At 41.7% G+C, this 21,172-nt stretch overlaps 1 protein-coding gene across 1 annotated transcript in view; it reads left to right on the forward strand.

Moving 5' to 3' along the window:
* Nucleotides 1-21,172, forward strand: part of LOC122814076 (septin-4-like) — a 235,701-nt gene that overhangs the window by 144,347 nt on the left and 70,182 nt on the right. Inside the window, exon 5 of the mRNA XM_044086688.1 lies at nt 12,438-12,572. Coding sequence (XP_043942623.1) covers nt 12,438-12,572 — 135 coding nt within the window. The remainder of the gene's footprint in view (nt 1-12,437; nt 12,573-21,172) is intronic.

The raw sequence follows: 21,172 nt of genomic DNA on the forward strand, positions 1-21,172 counted from the left end.
CCTGACAAGAGTCTATTTGGATTAGTTTTCTACCACTGTTTACAAACAAGGAGGCAAACAAACTAAATAAATGTTATAGGACTAAAAACATCAAATTACACATTTCTGTTCTAAAGACTTAAACTTTGCCTGTGATATAAATAGGACCTGCTGGAAAGATAGGTATGTATCCCAGAGATGACCCTGTCTATGGGACGGACTCCCCATCCATGTGAAGCAGAGTTCCTCCCTAACCCAATTCAAGTGCAACTTGGACAATTGGGTGGGAAACCAGAAATTCATCCCTGGTTTGGCACCTGTGTCTCTAATGGACACAGGCAACCTGTAAATGGTTCATCTCCAAGGCCCCTGTTTACACTTATCAAGGGTAGCAGAACTTGTCAGGGATTTGGGATGCATGGCTAGGCTTAAAAAGGCCCTTGTGGTCGTTAGCCTAGTAAACACCTATGACCCTATGAACCTAAATAAAGCCATCTCAAATGTTCATTGTCTGTACTGCACCAAACCACATAACTGGTAATGACCCCTCCTTGACCTTTTCATAACCAGTACCCCTCACCAAATCAAGAACATTCTCCTGTAATCAGACTCTATGCTGGCCACTTTTAACTTCAATGCCACCAGTGTACCTCCAGTCACAACTACCACAAGAACACTCTCAAAGTAAAAAGTAGACAAGGTTGTTAATGACCTGCATAATGGTGATTGGTAACACTCAGCCTGATAAGCCATCGGAAGCCTTAAAAACATTTCATACTGTAACAAGGGCCATTCTAGGCAAACACTTGTCACCTACTCAAATATGGTTAAAAGGTCAGTGCTACTCAAGGATCTCCCAAAGTCAGAACCCTAATAAAGAACAGAAACAAAACTCGACCTCCAAAATTATTTTATTGCTTTGAAAAATAAATGAAAACTTGTAGTAAATGAAATCATATATTTTATCTGAGCAGCAAACAAAGTTTAATGGCTTCAAACATAATCAGCTCTGGAAATTCTTAAAAGAAGATGCAATTCTTCCCGAGCTAAACACCCTAAGAATCCAATCATTTAAAAGTTTAATTACTGCTGTAGTGCAAACTTCAAATGACTCTAGCCTGTCTAATCTTGAAAACTATAATGCCTACCACTCCAGATTAAGCACCCAGGCTCCAACTGTCCCTACCTATACCTTATACTTTAGGGAAATAGCCTCTAAAGCAATTCAGAAACTATTGGAAAAGCTTGAATACAAAGCCAGTCCAAATCATAAGTTCATAGGTTGTTACTAGGCGAACGAACACTAGGATCCTTAACAGCCTAGCAGAGCACTCCAAACCATTTGGGTCCCAAGTATCATATGGAGGGGGGAATGTTAGCAGGCAGGTAGCTAATAATTTGTAGGGGAGGGTTTTAGTTAGGATAATACCTTTCTTATTGACAGCCTCTGTCCATAAGGGACATAGGGGGCCAAACAGGGGGTAAATGTACATTTTCCCATCCAATTATCAAGGGTTTGTTTGAATAGGATCAGGGATTAACTCTGTTTTACATGGATGCATTACCTTTTTATAGTGTGGGGATCCTTTGGGACATATATCTGTCTTTCCAGCATGTTCTGTTTGTGTCACAAGAGGAGTTCAGATCAATGGATCCAGTGTTTCTGGTGCTGTTTGTTTTGTGCATGTGCAACAGATCCATCAGGGCTGGATCTGAGAAAGCCCTGAAAGCCAGGCAATGACCCTCTCTCAGCATTCCGAAAGAGAGCGAATACAGAGACAAAGCCTTTGGGAAATGAGTGTCGGACAGGCTATTCATGCCTGAATTCTCCTGGTGAGAAACATGAGTGTCGGACAGGCTATTCATGCCCGAATTCTCCTGGTGAGAAACATGAGTGTCGGACAGGCTATTCATGCCCGAATTCTCCTGGTGAGAAACATGAGTGTCGGACAGGTTATTCATGCCCGAATTCTCCTGGTGAGAAACATGAGTGTCGGACAGGCTATTCATGCCCGAATTCTCCTGGTGAGAAACATGAGTGTCGGACAGGCTATTCATGCCCGAATTCTCCTGGTGAGAAACATGAGTGTCGGACAGGCTATTCATGCCTGAATTCTCCTGGTGAGAAACATGAGTGTCGGACAGGCTATTCATGCCCGAATTCTCCTGGTGAGAAACATGAGTGTCGGACAGGCTATTCATGCCCGAATTCTCCTGGTCAGAAACATGAGTGTCGGACAGGCTATTCATGCCCGAATTCTCCTGGTGAGAAACATGAGTGTCGGACAGGTTATTCATGCCCGAATTCTCCTGGTGAGAAACATGAGTGTCGGACAGGCTATTCATGCCCGAATACTCCTGGTGAGAAACATGAGTGTCGGACAGGCTATTCATGCCCGAATTCTCCTGGTGAGAAACATGAGTGTCGGACAGGCTATTCATGCCTGAATTCTCCTGGTGAGAAACATGAGTGTCGGACAGGTTATTCATGCCCGAATTCTCCTGGTGAGAAACATGAGTGTCGGACAGGCTATTCATGCCCGAATTCTCCTGGTGAGAAACATGAGTGTCGGACAGGCTATTCATGCCCGAATTCTCCTGGTGAGAAACATGAGTGTAGGACAGGCTATTCATGCCCGAATTCTCCTGGTGAGAAACATGAGTGTTGGACAGGCTATTCATGCCCGAATTCTCCTGGTGAGAAACATGAGTGTCGGACAGGCTATTCATGCCCGAATTCTCCTGGTGAGAAACATGAGTGTCGGACAGGCTATTCATGCCCGAATTCTCCTGGTGAGAAACATGAGTGTCGGACAGGCTATTCATGCCCGAATTCTCCTGGTGAGAAACATGAGTGTCAGACAGGCTATTCATGCCCGAATTCTCCTGGTGAGAAACATGAGTGTCGGACAGGCTATTCATGCCCGAATTCTCCTGGTGAGAAACATGAGTGTCGGACAGGCTATTCATGCCCGAATTCTCCTGGTGAGAAACATGAGTGTCGCACAGGCTATTCATGCCCAAATTCTCCTGGTGAGAAACATGAGTGTCGGACAGGCTATTCATGCTTGAATTCTCCTGGTGAGAAACCTTTGTGGGCATTCCAACTGTTGCAAATGTCTGGTTAGATAGATGGCAAAGGGGGCATTGGTTTCAATGACAAGGCTGATAAGGACTGAGTAGAGTGGTACGATAACTTCCTTGGACCTGGATGTCATATCCTTACCTATAAGTTGGGTGACATAAAATGATTTTCTTATTATCTGAGCTACATGTTAGTCAAGGGCCACATTGCTGCTGACATGTGCTCCCAGACCCCTTACTACTGGGTCAACTCTTAGGGGAGTTTTATCAATGGAGTAATTAACTTGCATTGACAGTTCCCCAAAGAGCATTCTAACACATTTTTTGGCATTGAGTTTTAGGCCATGGCTTTGGCACCAGTCATTTATCTGTGCTAAACCCACTTCTAAGATGTTTGTGTCTTGGGGGAATCTATAATAGCTCTCAGTTTACAGTCATCTGTGAACTTGCTGAGCCAGAGGCCTTTAACATTAGCCGTGACTTCCAAGAAGTAGATGCCAAGCAGGAGTGGGCCCAGCAGGGAGCCCTGGGGTACTTTTCTGGTGGCTGGTCTCTTGGTGGAGATGATCTCACTGATCCTGACTTCTTGGGTCACGACTGTGAGCAGCCGGCAAGTCAGTGAGTTATGTAAGGGTCTGCACTTGGCTCAGAATGCTTGTCAGCAATGCCTGAGTGGGGTCTTGTATCAAATTCCTTTTCCAGGTCACGATACACTGTATGCAGTGCTTTATCCTCATCCATTCCCATGTTTGTATAATGAAAAATTCTACATACGTAACTGTGGTCTCAAGTTTCGGGGGAGCCTTGAATTTTGGCAAACTGTCATTTAATAGGATGTAGTTTGCATTTGAATAGTTTCTAACTGTTACTGGTTTAGCTGGATTTTCTGGGTTGATTTTTACTTAAAATGAGACAGCTTTGTGATCCAACCGCACTAGTGAGGGTGTGACATGGAGACCGGGGGGGGGGGGGGGGCTGCTGCAAAGCTCTCTCATGTTGGTGAGTACCAGATCCAGTATGTTTGATCCTCTGGTTGGAGCGTGCACTATCTGGTCTAGGGTGTGTGTGATAATAACTTCCAGGAAATGTTGTGTCTATGAGTATGAGACACTGTATGTTTTCCAGTCTATATAGGGGTAGTTAAAGTCACCCATGAATAGAGTGTTTGCTTGAAAGGTGAGCACCTTTAGTAGGTGTAGGTAAAAGCTGTGAGACTCGAGGGGCATAGATGTTGATCTCTACCTAGCCATAATACGGTGAGGGGACCTCACCTGTGGTTACCTGCATGTGCATGAGTTGCATGGTATCATCCTGTTTAAACAACCTGGAGGTACGTTTGTTACTAACATAGATCCAAGTATTGAGCAGTAACACCTTAAGGTTGCCTGAGGATCAAAACGCCTCCACCCAGTCTGGGCTGTTGTTGGCCTAAACGTGTGGAAGGCACTGTAGCCTTGCACTTCCAGAGTACTTCCTATGGCTTTAAACAAGGGTCAAATTCAATAAATCCTACACTAAGTGTACACTAAATCTACACTAAGTGTACACAATATGTATTTAAGAACATTTTAACACATTTTTTGTGATTTCTAGTCACTCAGTAAGATTACACTAAGTGTACATGTGGTCTACACTTTGTGGTAACCTTTATGAATCCCTGTCAGTATTTAAAACTGCAAGAATATCAGTAAAAAAACTAAAATTAGGAGGAAGAAGGTGTGAATTATGTGTCTGTTTGTTCAGTTAGAACTGTGTACACTTAATGTAGGTGTTACTGAAGTCTCAGTCACTGCACAGATGTCTACACTCTCCAGAGTGAGGAGGGTTTGAAGGGTGTGGGTTTTTTTGTTTGTTTTGTCCAGGCTCCTGAGCAATAACACCTGTAGACGTTTTCACTATGTTGGTAGTTTTGTGTTTGGCATAGCCTAAAAAAGGCTCTAAGGGGTGGATAACGTTTTAGCCAATATCTGAAAGCCTAGGGGGAACACTTGCAACCCATCCTTGACAAAGCAATGTAGCCTTTTCATGTCCTGCCATGTTCACCAATATTGGATCTGCCTGGAGTGACTGTAGAAACTAAGCCAATTATTAAAATCAAGCATTTTATGTTCATAGTGAGGCATCAGACTTGGTGAAGGTAAAATGCTGCTCAATGCAAGACTCTCGCCTATCTGTGACATGTACTCTGAGAGATCCATTGTGTCTGTTTTCATATATATAGTCCATTGAGATACATCTCAGGTCATTTGCACCCACATGGACTATGAGAGAATCATGCGAGTGTGTCCCCGACACTGTGGATCCTGGATCCACATAGTCTTCAACCTGGATTGCTTCATATGACACCATGATCTATTGCCAAACCAGTTGTTTGTATATTAAACCTCTCCCTCCCTTCAGCTTTAGTCCCTAAACAATTCAAATACTTCCTAGTTTTTATTTATGTATTTATCTATCGTTTAGTGACTGGTTTAGTCCCACTAGGTTAGTTGCCTCTTTTCAGGAGAGACCAGAGACGATATTTATACTACTAGAAAAGCTGGGGTAAGTGCATTGGGGAACCTCCACTATTCTCCTCAATAGGCGCTGTGGGGTCCTTTACATCCACCTATGCTACCACTAACTCAAGCAGATGCGACCTCAGTTTAACTTCTCATCTGAAGGACGACATGCTCAAAACTGAAGCATGGGCCTGGGAGATGAACCACTTACAGGCTGCTTGTACCCATTAGAGACATGTGCCAAACCAGGAATGAATTTTCTGTTCCACATCCAATTGTCCAAGTTACACTTGAATTGCATTAGGGAGGAACTCTGCTTCACATGGATGGGGAGCCTGTTCCAAGGAAGGGATAGTCTTTGGGATACATACCTGTCTCTCCAACAGATCCTGTGTATATCACAGGCAAGGTTTAAGTCTTTAGAACAGGTAATTCTGCTGTTGTTTGTTTTGCTGATATGCAGGAAGTCCATCAGGGTGTGGTCTAACAATACCTTGTATAACAGATAGGTATCCCCTCAACAATATGTAGGAGACAGAATATAAGGATAGGATATCGAGGTAGTCTGCATAAAACATGCTACTTACACCCTGTATCCTTTTAGTGAGGAAAGTCTTTGGGCTTTCCAATTGTTGGATATGCCTGGTTAGGTACATACCAAAGGGAGGCATTGTACTCAATGCTGGAGCTGATGAATGCCGAATACAGTGGAAAAATGACATCCTTGGACCTAGATGCATACAGTTGTTATAAGTTGCACAACACAAAATGATGTCTACTAGATTACTGTCTACGTGTGTGTCCCCAAGTCCCTGACTACTGGGTCAATCTTGGGGTGTGCTGTCAGTATCATTGTTACCAGCGGTGGATAACGTCCCGATTGAAAACATTATGCATTTCCTGTCATTTAGTTTTAGTCCATGGCTCTGACACAAGCGATTTACCTGTGTCAGCCCTTCCGGGGGAACATTAGTGTCAGTGGAGTATTTTATGACAGCTCCTAATTTGCAATTGTCTGTGCATTTGGTCATCCAGAGGCCCTTGACATTGGCCTTGACTTCAGAGAAGTAAATGCAGAAAAGGAGCAGTCACAGGACCGATCCCTGAGGGACTCTGCTTATGACTGCCCTCTTTGTAGAGTTGGACCCCCCCCCCCCCATTCTATCTTCTTGGGTCCTGTCCGTGAGCCAGCTGGCTATTTACTGGGTGACATAAGGATTCATACCCAAGCTCTTAAGTTTATAAACAATGCCTGAGTGGAGTATTGTGTCAAGTGCCTTGGACAGGATAACATAGGCAGAGTGAACCATTTTGCCCTCATCCATTGCTTTGGTGACCTTCTCAAAGAAGTTCACCAGGCTGAGTAGGCATGACCTGCTCCTGACAAAACAAATTGGGGTGGGTCCAGTGTTTGGAGATTTTCTATGTTATTATTGATTATTTCCATCAAAATTCTTTCCAAGGATTTGCATATAAGACTAGTGAGTCTTATGGGTTTGTAGTTTCCAGGTTCTGTATATATTCCACCTTTGAGCAGAGGGATGACTGTTGCTGTTCTCCATTCATGAGGCACAAAGCACGTTTGCAGGCTACAGTTAAATAGCAATTCCAGATGGACCGATAGGTCATGTTTCATGCTATTTAGAAGGCATACTTGAATAGTGTCTAGGCCAATAGATGCAGGTTCTTGGCCTTAGAGAGAGCATTGAAGACCTGTTCCCTTGTGATAGTAGGGGGAGTTATATTTGATGGTATTTCCTGAGGGGAGGTTGAAGAAGAGAGGGGTAAAGTTAGATCTGAATTTGTCTGCCATTAGGTTTGCTATTTCTTCTGGCTCAGCTATGCAAATAGTATGGGGGTTGGAGAAATGGAGTAATAAAATGACTGCCTCTGCTCAGTGTTCATGGAGGAAGAGGAGTGACACTTACCTAATACAGGCACTGGACAGGCCTGGGATGAAGTAACACAGTAAACAGGCAAAAAGGAAGTCCCACAAGTTAAACTGTGCAGAGCAATGGGACCTTACGGGATTCGTTTCATAATTACTGGAGAGGGCCTAAGCTTTGTGTAGTCTGCTTGTTAATGTTTCTTCTTTCTATAAGTTACGATTGTAGCCTCCTAGATGAGATAATATAACAGATATTTTACACTTCTTGCTTATTGATTGTTAATGTTTCTTTTTAACATATTCTCCCTTCTTCATTTACTTCCTTACTGCTATCTAATTCTCTTCCCTGACCTTCTCTCTAAATATACCATAAGCCTTTCCCTCACTTCATATTCCAGTTCTTGTTTTATTAGACTAAAATATCATTAATTTCTCTACAAACTGTCTAACATTTCTGTAAATATTAAATGATGGTCATATAACTTGCATCGACTCTTAACCAATGTTTTTATATTGTGTCAAACTTGTTATAATTATGTAAACTGGAGATGTTTTGTTTTATTTTTGAAGATTTTAAAATTATTGTTCTTAAAATGTTTTATAATAATTTGGAGTTTTTTCCACAAGTTTCCAATGAAAATGGGCTTCTGCTCAGTCGGACTTTCTTGGTAATCAGACGTGAATAAATAAACAAATCACATGCTTAGTAACATTGAAGATGTCTGCTGGCCTAGGTCATGGCTAAAAAGGGTCCATTGACCCATTTATGTACCCAGATAACAAAACAAATCAGCAAAATGTCAAATAAAAAGCAATAAATCATCAGATTTATAAGGAGTGAGAGAGCGTAGACATGATTCTTCTTTACATGATTGTGAACGAGACAAACGCAGGGAATACATCCAGTGATTGTGAACGAGACAAACGCAGGGAATACATCCAGTGATTGTGAACGAGACAAACGCAGGGAATACATCCAGTGATTGTGAACGAGACAAACGCAGGGAATACATCCAGTGATTGTGAACGAGACAAACGCAGGGAATACATCCAGTGATTGTGAATGAGACAAACGCAGGGAATACATCCAGTGATTGTGAACGAGACAAACGCAGGGAATACATCCAGTGATTGTGAACGAGACAAACGCAGGGAATACATCCAGTGATTGTGAACGAGACAAATGCAGGGAATACATCCAGTGATTGTGAACGAGACAAACGCAGGGAATACATCCAGTGATTGTGAACGAGACAAACGCAGGGAATACATCCAGTGATTGTGAATGAGACAAATGCAGGGAATACATCCAGTGATTGTGAACGTGACAAACGCAGGGAATACATCCAGTGATTGTGAACGAGACAAATGCAAGGAATACATCCAGTGATTGTGAACGAGACAAACGCAGGGAATACATCCAGTGATTGTGAACGAGACAAACGCAGGGAATACATCCAGTGATTGTAAATGAGACAAACACAGGGAATACATCCAGCTGTCAGTCTGATATCATTTGTAGAAACACTGATGGGACCACAGCTCACGAAAGCATTTTAGTATATTAACAAGACAAACGCAGGGAATACATCCAGCTGTCAGTCTGATATCATTTGTAGAAACACTGATGGGACCACAGCTCAGCGAAAGCATTTTAGTATATTAACAAGACAAACGCAGGGAATACATCCAGCTGTCAGTCTGATATCATTTGTAGAAACACTGATGGGACCACAGCTCAGCGAAAGCATTTTAGTATATTAACAAGACAAACGCAGGGAATACATCCAGCTGTCAGTCTGATATCATTTGTAGAAACACTGATGGGACCAAACAGCTCAGCGAAAGCATTTTAGTATATTAACAAGACAAATGCAGGGAATACATCCAGCTGTCAGTCTGATATCATTTGTAGAAACACTGATGGGACCACAGCTCAGCGAAAGCATTTTAGTATATTAACAAGACAAACGCAGGGAATACATCCAGCTGTCAGTCTGATATCATTTGTAGAAACACTGATGGGACCACAGCTCAGCAAAAGCATTTTAGTATATTTGAAAGTCAGCTCATCACAGGACTGTAGGCATGCTGGATTCACAACAGAAGTCACAGCACGCAAATCTAATACAGATTGTTATTGGGTATCCAGGATATAAGATCAAAAAGGGGGCAGTGGCTTTGACCTAACTGGACTTAATTAAACCATTTAGCAGAGTAACTACTACATAAAAGGATAGTAAATAATTAGTCAGACTTGGAGTGGGCCATGCAGTTGCCAGAAGTAAAACACTGGCTAGTTAGCAAGACACCAACAATCATAGTAAACAAAAGTCCATTCAGATAAAAACATAATGAGAAACTCTGTGCCAGAGATGAGTAGGGGCCTGATTATAACCCAGAAAAGATGGATTCAATTAGCAGCCCAGGTGCTGGTGGAGATGACCAGGGAGAAAGAACAATGATGGGGTAAAATGCACGCTTAACTTAACAATAATGGGATAATACACTCTTAACTCTTGCTGGCGACAGGGTGACAAAGACATCGCTTCCATGGCCTTTGGTAAAGATTGGAGACCAAATGTGGAAGATAGGCATTTGTTTACAAGGGGGTATGGTAGCTTATGGGTTCTGTCACTTAAATGATATTCCTACACCACATCCATTCCATGCCCATCTGTTCAGCAGTAGCACAAAGGGAATGATCTGTCTCTTAACAGAAATCTCTTGGCTGGCTGGCCTGGCTAATGCCTATAACATGGCTGAAGATCAGTAAGGCCACAATCTAATGACAGAAACTGAAAGGCTAAGGAGGAGTATGAGGAAATATTATTAAATATTATTCAAAAGAAAGAGTGATAAATGATTGGGAAAGGCTACTCAATGAAGCAATACAGTAATGACTGGGTGGGTGGGATTAAAAGAAAAGGTCTTAGTTAATTAGGGTTTGAAAGCTTAGCTATTGTGTAAGAAAAAGTTAGACTAACCAAGGCAAGCTGCTCTAATTTGACAAGAAAATCCATGATCCCATGTAAAATATAACTAATGTACATGTGAACCTGCAATGGGGAGGGAGTTGACTTGATCATAAATGAAATATGGTACAGACATGAAATGCTTAGCCAAGATATAGTGTTGGGGGTGTTGCTGCCAGAATTGAGGAATACGAGCTGTCATATGCTACTACTGTTCATAGCTTCATACGTGTGTACTAGGCTAATGGTCCTGAAGCCTTTACAATTGTAGCCCCCAAAAAATTGCCCTGTCACCGTGCCACCTGATGTTAGTTCACAGTGCCTCTATCCAGTAGGGCAACTGGAGTGATCCCTAGGGTGAACTTTGTTACCCTCTACTCATCGAGATTTCTCTTGAAGAGGGCCAACAAGGTGCTCTGCTTGACATGAATGGGAAGCTTATTCCAGAGTATGGGCAGTCTTTGGGAGATGAACCTGTCCCTCCATCATGTTTTGTTGATTGTGGTAATGAAGTTGTGATCTCTGGAGTGTGTGGTGCAGGGGATTTGGGATTTCTTTAGGTGTAGCATTTCAAGTAGGGCTGGGTCGGACATGGCTTTGTAAGTCAAGCAGAGATCACCTCTTAGTAGACAATAAGAGACTGAGAACAGCTAAAGTTTCTTGAGTCTGTCTATGTAGGACATGTGTTTAAGGCCTAGGATCCTTTTTGTGAGGTACTTTGGTGGCCTCTCCAGCGGTTGTAGCTGTCTGGTCAGATACATGCATTATATTTGATGATTGGTCTAATGAGGGATGAGTAGAGAGGGATGATGACCTCTTTTTTTCTGGATGTGAAACCTTTGGTTATAAGACATGCCACGTAGAAGGCCTTTCTGACCACAGTGGCAATGTGGTGGTCGAAGGTGATGTGGCTGTTGACCTGGGTGCCCAGATCTGTTGTGGCCCCTTCAGTGTTTAGTGGGCTCCCAGTGACGTGGTAATTCATGGGAACTCATTTTTTCCAAAGGGAATGATAACACATATTTTTGGCGTTAAGCTTAAGGCCATGGTTCTGACACCAATCATTGGTCTCAGAGAGGCCCTTTTGTAGGATGTCTGCATCACTTGGGGAGTCGCTAATGACTCCTAGCTTGCAGTCATCAGTGAACATGGTCAGTCAGAGTCCCTCTGTGTTATCCTGGACTTCTGAGAATTAGATGCCAAACAGGAGAGGGCCCAGGACCAAGCCCTGTGGGACTCCACTTGTGACTGGTCAACAGTCTGACTTGGAATCTGCAACTTTCACTCTGTGGGTCCTGCCTGTGAGCCAATTTGAAACCCACCTAGTGATAGAAGCATTGATGCCTAGTTTGATGAGTTTATCAATGATACCCGAGTGGGGAATGGTATCAAAGGCCTTGGCCAGGTCAAGGTAGGCTATATAAAATTCCTTACCCTCATCCATAGCCTTGGATGAGGGTAAGGAAGGTTAAATGCTGACAATTCGGAAGTTCACATGGGCTATTCACTGGTTGCTAAGAGACTTTGTCAAAGTCAGCATTACTGAGTCACTTAAGTCAGCATTACTGGGTCACTAATTTCCAGTGCACATTAATGTTTTTTTTAAGGTTTGTGTGTATCATGTGTCTAAACATCCCATGACAATGTCCATCACTATGCAGGCTGCAGACACAGCAGATTATCTCATCCATGTCCATGACAGAACTGGACAATGAGTGCCACTGCAGTACCAGCAATATGTACTGCTGTTGGGCTCAGTAGTCCACAGTCTGGTGAAAAGCAAGTGAATTCCTAAAGTTTGCACTCCATTTTGCTTTAGTTTTAACATGTTTACCCCTGGCGTTCTAATCAACAGCTACAAAAATTATATCAGCCCAGTAACAGGCAGCTGAACAAACACTAGTGCAGGTTAGCTGCTGACTTCCATGTCTCCCGTCAGCTGGTATCTGATCAGCCTTTGCAGAACTATGTTCCCATGCCTAACTAGCTCTTCCTTTTTCTCTCTCTCAGCTGGAAACCTATTGCACAGTACATTGATGAACAGTTTGAGCAGTATTTCCGAGATGAAAGTGGACTTAATCGAAAGAATATTCAGGACAACAGGGTACATTGCCTTCTCTACTTCATTTCACCCCTCGGACACGGGTATGTACTTTTGTTTTGTGACGTGTGACTCTAATATATATAAAAATTAAAACTGTCAATGTGCATATCATATACACAATTAAGATCTATCTATTGTGTGTTTTATAATTATGACTGAGGGAGTCTTTCTGAGCTAAAAAAGACCCTGTTTGCATGAGTGACTTGCTCAGATCTAAACAATAAGCATAAGGGAGTTTTGAGACTCAGAACAAGGTCTGCAGGATGTAGTTATTTTTGAATTGATCACTTTAATTGTACACCAGGTGGTACCTGTCTATGTGATTCTAGAACAGAACTCCGCCAAACATTTCTACAGACAAATCTCCAATAAAGACAGCAGCCGCACATGAAGAAAACAATAAACTCCATGCAGATCCTACCACCTGACTGGCTGAAACCTGCCACATGCCTATACATGTGGTACCCATAAATTTTAATAATTTGTGCATCAGAATGACTAGCTGTAGCACAGTCTGTGAACAAAACCTTAAATGACTTTTCTAAACTATGTAAAAGTCAACTTATTTGAAGTAGCATTGTGTAAGTAGTAATCTTAAATCCATCCAGCATGTATCTGATCATCAATATGCCATCTAGCATGTAACTGATCATCAATATGCCATCTAGCATGTATCTGATAATCAATATGCCATCTAGCGTGTAACTGATCATCAATATGCCATCTAGCGTGTAACTGATCATCAATATGCCATCTAGCGTGTAACTGATCATCACACAGATAAGGCTATCCTATAGCTGTGCGATGTCTGCATAAAAATCACAAAGATAACCAGTGTGGCACTGCTGATCATGTAGTCACACAGTATGTAATGTAAATGACAATTAAGTAGCCAGCCAACAGGAAACTAATAGGCACACAGCTACTCAGAAGCAAGTAAATAATCATCTTTTACTGGATCATTTTGGCCCTTCATGCCCGCTGACCACCATGGCCCTTACATTCCATTACACATTTGTTCACCCAAACACCATACATGCTAGGATAAGAGTTAATTGTAAGGAATGATGGATGCTTTTCCCCTGGCCTGTATGTTGTCTCCATAACAACCTGATGTCCACAGACTGCCACATTGCAACCCCCATGTGAATGTTCTACAATACCTGATGTTCATTGCTGCTGTGCAGTTTACAGTTTGGTGACATGCAATCATGGAGGATGCCAGGCCACCTTCCTGCCCAGGATGGGTAAGCCAGTATTGGCCATTCAATCCCTCCTTCCCCCACCAATCCTGCATGGCCTAGATGTTACTAGTCAATCATGGCCATCTGGGTGATATCCCAGACTTTGCATATAACACGTAATGTAATCGTACCAACGCACATCATGTGTTAACTGATCATACAGCATCCGGCATGTAACCTTTAGTTATACAGCCTCACCAGCTTGTAAGTCATAGTTATACAGCCTCACCAGCATGTAACCGATAGTTATACAGCCTCACCAGCATGTAACCGATAGTTATACAGCCTCAACAGCTTGTAAGTGATAGTTATACAGCAACACAGCATGTAACTCGTAATCACATGCTACCTAGCAAGTGTCAGTGAAAGTAACTGTACATGACACAGATGTTCAGCACGAGTCACACAACATGTAATCACCATGCTGACACAATTTAAGTGAGAATTCCATGACCACACAACAAGTAAATGTGCTTCAAACAGATGCACAGCATGGAACTGAGCACAATGCAGCATGCAACTGGCCACCATACTGGGTGTAATAAACTATCAAGTTACTGAGTGTCACACAACTCACACATGTAACCAAAAATCACATGGCTGGACAACATATAACTACTATCACAGACATGCATGTAACCTTTACACTGACACATTTTATATGAGCATCACATAACTGCATAGCACATAAATAATGATCATGCATACACACAAGAAATAGCTGCAGCTCAAGTAATCATGCAGCATGTAATTATTGTCCTGCAATTGCACAAAATATATCTATTCATTCACTCAGCATGTAACTGATTATCCAACAGCTGAACAACATATACCTACACATTCAATCAGCATGTAACTGATTATCCTACAGCTGCACAACATATATCTACACATTCAATCAGCATGTAACTGATTATCCTACAGTTGCACAGCATACATCTACACATTCAAACAGTATGTAACTGATTGGCCTACAGTTGCACAGCATATACCTGCACATTCAACCAGCATGTAACTGATAATCCTGCAGTTGCACAACATACACCTACACATTCAATCAGCATGTTACTGATTATCCTACAGCTGCACAGCATATGCCTACACATCCAATCAGCATGCAACTGATTATCCTACAGCTGCACAGTATACACCTACACATTCAATCAGCATGTAACTGACTATTCTACAGTTGCACAGCATATACCTACACATTCAATCAACATGTAACGGATTATCCTACAGCTTTACAGCATATACCTACACAATCAATCAGCATGTAACTGATTATACTACAGCTGCACAACATATAGCTACACATTCAATCAGCATGGAACTGATTATCCTACAGCTAAACAGCATATACCTGCACATTAAATCTGCATGTCAGCATGTATATATATATATATATATATATATATATATATATATATATATACATACACAAACAACATGTAACTGATTATCTTACAGCTTTACAGCATATGCCTACACATTAAATCAGCATGTGACTGATTATCCTACAGCTGCACAACATATATCTACACATTAACTCAGCATGTAACTGATTATCCTACAGCTGCACAGCATACATCTATACATTCAATCTGCATGTAACTGATTATAATACAGCTGCACAGCATACACCTACACATTCAAGCAGCATATAACTGATTAGCTTACAGTTTCACAGCATATACCTGCACATTCAATCGGCAGGCAACTGATTATACTACAGCTGCACAGCATATAGCTACACATTCAATCAGCATGTAACTGATTATCCTATAGCTGCACAGCATATGCCTGCAATTCAATCAGCATGTAATGATTATCCTACAGCTGCACAACATATACCTGCACATTCAGTCATCATGTAACTGATTATCCTACAGCTATACCGCATACACCTACACATTCAATCAGTGTGTAACTGAATATCCTACAGTTGTACAGCATACACCTACACATTCAATCAGCATGTAACTTATTATCCTACAGCTGCACAGCATACAGCTACACATTCAATCAGCATGTCACTGATTATCCTACAGCTTCACAGCATACACCTGCACATTCAATCAGCATGGAACTGATTATTCTGCAGTTGCACCACATATACCTACACATTCACTCAGCATGTAACTGATTATCCTACAGCTGCACATCATATAACTACACATTCAATCAGCATTTAACTGATTATCCTACAGCTGCACATCATATAACTACACATTCAATCAGCATTTAACTGATTATCCTACAGCTGCACAGCATATACCTGCACATTCAATCAGCATGTAACTGATTATCCTACAGCTGCACATCATGCACCTATGTATTTAATCAGCATGTAACCACATTTCACATATAACATTTGTCTCAGCATCACACATCCAAAGGGAATAAACATAAATTATGTTGCTGTACACTATAGAATTCAGCATCACATGACTTCAAAACATGTAAATGGTCATCTTACAACTGTGCAGCATCTAAGTGGCCATCAGAAAACTGCACAGCATGTAAATGAACATCACAAATCTACACAGTATACAAACACTAATCATATATCTGATGGCAGATAAATGGTAAATAGCCACACAGCATGCAATTGGTAGTTCTATAGCTTCAGTGAGCATAACATGTAATTATGTGGCCTCATAGCATTTAGCTGAGCATGACATTAGCCATATAAGGTGTAGTCAGGTACCAGTTAATTATACAGGATGTAACTGGGTATCAACTCAGTGTGTGTGACCAGGCATCATGTAATCACACAACATATAACTGAGATCTCATGGCTACGTAAGATGTAACTGAGCATTACATTGCTGTACGGAATGTAATTGGGTGTCACAATTTAACATGTAAGTGCCATACTCATGCATGTAAATGAATGTCACATTTATAGGCAGTGTTTTAGTGAGCATTAAATAGATGCACATGAACACAGATGCACATTACTACATATCATGCAAGTGAGCATTGTACAGTCAAACTGCAAGCATCTGAGTGGCGTGTAACTACTACACGGTGTGTAAACAAGTATCATATAACAACACAGCATGTTTGTGCAGTTTCACTAACCATTTAGCATATAAATGTGATACTGCAAAACAACACAGCATGTAACTGTCATATAATAACATATATTTGTTAAATCATGCAGCCATATAGCATGTAACTGGCATTACACAAATGTACTGTATGTAAATGACCATCACACAGCATGTAACAAAGTGCCATATAACTACACAGTGTATAAACTAACAATGCACAGTCACACAGCAGGTAAATCAGTGTTACAGAAACAAAGGCCATGCATGTCAGCATCACACAGTTATCATCATCATCAACCCACTTCATGGGGTCGGGATGTTGTGTCAACTGTCACCATCTCCCTTGATTTAATGCCACTCTTCTACCTTCTTCGACACTCATGCCTGACTGTTGCAGACCTTCTCTCACACAATCCATCCACCTCTTTGTTGGACGTCCTCATTTCTTCTTACCTTCTTCCTGTCTGTCCCAAATGTTCTTCACCAAGTTGGCTTCTGCTTTCCTACATGTGCACCAAAACTATGGTAATTTGTTTTCTTTGAACTTCTCTGCAATTAGAACTACTTTGGCTTCTGCTTTGATGTCCTCATTTATTCATCTGCCCTTCAGTGTGCATCCTAACACCTGTCTCAGGCACTTCATCTCTATTATCCTTAATGTCCTCAACTGCTCTGCTTTTACTGCCCAGGTTTCTGTACCATACAGCATTACTGGTCACACTGGTGTTTGTACACCTTACTTTTCAGCTTCCTTGGCATTCTTCTGTCATACACTATCCCTGATACTCTGTGCCAGTGGGCTGCAGCCTCTTTGATTCTAGCTTTGACCTTTTCATTCAGACTTACCTTCTCCTCCACCACCACTCCTAGATACTTGAAGCAGTTAACCTGTTTCAGTCTTCCCTTTTATCTAAAATTCTCAGCTTTTTCTGATATCCTTCATTTACCACCATTACACTGTCTTATCTGTACTCAGTTTCATCCCAAGTGCCTTCAGTTTTGCATTCCATTCCCCTATCCTTTGCTGATGTTCTTGGTCAGAGTCTGCCTGTAACACAACATTGTCTGTATATAGCAGCTTTGTTGATCTCTCGTCTCTGACCTGCTTTCTAATGTAATCCATCATTTGTATGAACAGCAGTGGGCTCAGAGCTGAACCCTGATGCACACTGACTCCACTGAAAACCCCTCTGTGAAACCGAACACTGTTCATACTTGACTGATTAGGTACTTGTACATGGCCTGCACTAATTCTACCAGTGCTTCTGGGACTTCAAAACACAGCAGGACTGCAGAGATTAGCTTTCTTAAGACATTGTCATATGCTTTCTCCAAGTCTTGGAATGCCCGATTGGGCTCTCTCCTCATCTCTAGCTTTTCCTCAACAATCAGTCTCACTGCAAACATCGGGTCTGTTGTGCTGCATCCTGATCTGAATCTGAACTGCCCATCTCCCATCTTACTTTTACTGCTCTGCATACTTGTTTGCCAATCACTCTCTCCAAATCTTTCATACATTGTGATAGGAGTTTGATATCTCTATACTACCCAGAGTTGTGTATGTCATTAGACCCATTATAGAATACAATGCCCCATTTGGTATGTACCTCTCAAGACATCTGCAACAACTGGAAAGGCCTCAGAAATACCTCACTAAAAGAATCACAGGCCTAAAACAGATGCCCTACGCTGACCGCCTTAAAAAACTCCAGCTATACTCTGTCGCATATCGTCTACTCAGAGGTGATCTCTGCTTAACATACAAGGCCATGTCAAACCCAGAGCTGTTGGACATGCTACACTTAAAGAAATCCCAATTCCTCAGAGCTACACGCTCCAGGGATCTAAACCTTGTCATCACAATAAACAAAACGTGCTGGAGGGATAGGTTCCTGACCCAGAGACTCCCCAGACTCTGGAATAGATTGCCCATATATGTAAAGCAGAGTGCCTCTTTGGACCTCTTCAAGAGGAACCTTGACGATTGGATGGGAGAAAGGAAATTCACCCCAGGGATCACATCAGTCGCCCTGCTAGACAGGGGTCCAGGAAAGTAAATAATGTGGGAAGAAATAGCCAGGGAATTGTTATGCCTAGGCTTGTATAGGCTCTAGGGCTGATAGCCTAGTACCAACCTATGAACCTATGAACCTATGAACCTATGTCCACTTTGTTCATGGACACTGGCACAAGTATGCTTATTCTCCAGTCATCTAGGATATGCCTTCCTGTCCACACTGCTATGAGTACACTCAGGAACCATTTCTCCCCTATCTTACCCAACATTTTGATCATATCTGCTGTGACCTCAACTGAGCCTGCTGCTTCTCCTGACTTCACTTTCCTTAATGCTATTCTTGCTTTCTCTGTGGTGGGCTTCTCGTCTTGTCTCATCGTAGATTGTTTCTGGGGTAGTACAGCTTCTGTGGGGTTTTCTTCATTCAGAAGCTGCTGGAAGATTTCCTTCCATGTGCCTTTGAAGTCCTGTGGACTAGTGAGCAGGTTGTTGTTGGCATCCCTTATGAAGAGCATCCGACTAACTTCTTTATCTTTCTGTCTTTGCCTTGCAACCTGATATAATTTCTTTGTGCTATCTATTGACTTACTTCCCAGAAACTGGTAGATTGCCTCTAATGCCTTATTCTTTGCTATTGCAACTCCTTTCTTAGCCTGTTTGTTAACCAACCAGTATTCCTTCCTAGCCTGGTCTGTCCTTTCTATCTCCCACTTTTTAGTGTACTCCTTTATTTTGATGATTTCATGGACTTCTGCATTCCACTACCAGCGTTCCTTATGTACTTCATTTCTATACCTGGCAGAGCCACATATTTGTTCTGTAATCCTCACACATGCTGTTCTGAGGTGCTGCCATGCTTCTTCAACTCCACTTACTTCTTCTTCATGAGGTGCTACAACCCTGAGTAATTCCTTGAACTGTTGTACTTTCTCTCCAGCTAATTTCCAGGTCTTCAGCCTAGTCTCTGTTTACCTTACAGCCTTCTCTGACCACTGCTTGTAGATGATTGTGGAAACCAGCAGTTTATGCTCTGGGCTGTTTCACTGGGGATGAGTTTGTAATCATTGATTCTACCCCAGTGCTCCTTACTTACTAGGAGGAAGTCTACCTGAGTTGCATGTTGGCCACTTTTGCATGTTTTTTTTATTTTACATTTGTTGACCGGGCTAGTCCAGCTGGATAATTTCCATTTTCCGTGGAGGCCCGGGGAGAAAAGCTCCACAATTAAAACAAGGTTAAACATTTAAGCAACAATGCATCCATTTTAGTGTAGTAGAAAATACAGCGAAAAAAAACAGGTAAAAAACAAATAGCCTAAGCTATATATTCATATTTTTTTTTTTTTTTTTTTTTTAGAACAGTACAGTAATTTAGTCATTTGAAATAGCAGGGAAAGGTAGTGATTTTTACGTAGGGAGGTATGGCTGAAGAGCGAAGAAGTCATTTAGTCTGGATTGGTACAGGAGCAGAGCCAGAAGTTGTTAAGATGTAATAGAAGTTGTTTTTTGAAAAGTTGAAAGGAGTCTAGTGAGGTAATGTGTGGGGAGGTTATTCCATATTTTCCCTATGGAGTTTGAAAATAGACAGTTACCTGCTGAATTTGTAATTCTAGTTGTGGTGACTTGTATCTTTTCAGCAGATCGCAGCTGTGTCAAGTTTTTGTAGGGAGTAAGGAGGTTACTGAGAGCTGGTGTTTTTGTTGGTTGATAAAGAATGTTATGTGTAATTAAGAGTTGTTGATAGATAAGCTTGTTAGGTAGTTCTAACCATTGTAATTGTTTTAAGTTATTACAGTGGTGAGTTCTGAACTGGGATGCTGTGGCAAAACGGGCTATATTATGATAGGATGTAGTTAGTTTTTTCAGGTTACCTTTAGAGAGATTGGTGTAAATAGAGGAAGCATACAGTAGGGTGGAGATATGATGTGATTGAGCTAAGGTGGTCCGTGCTTCTGGAGTAAGGAAGGGTTTTATTCTGTACAGTGAACCTATCTTTTTATTTACTGCTTTTATAGTGTTATTGATATGACAATCATAGTTAAGATTATTATCAATAGTAGCACCAAGCAGTTTGGTAGTAGAGTCTGGGGAGATAAGAGAATTGTCAGCTGCAGTAATAGTAAAATTTAGTTGAGGAGATTTGTGGGTAGGTGAGAATAGTAATAGTTTTGTTTTCTTGGAGTTGAGAAGGAGACATCTTTTGAGAACCATTGTTCAACGGTTGAAAAGGTAGATTGTGTGAGTGACTGGAGTTCAGATTGGGTGGGAGCTGTACAGATGATGGTAGAATCATCTGCATATTGTATGCAGGTAGTGTTATGG

Source organism: Protopterus annectens, chromosome 10.part0 (assembly GCF_019279795.1).
Source record: "Protopterus annectens isolate FY-2018-M chromosome 10.part0, PAN1.0, whole genome shotgun sequence".
Taxonomy (NCBI): domain Eukaryota; kingdom Metazoa; phylum Chordata; order Ceratodontiformes; family Protopteridae; genus Protopterus; species Protopterus annectens.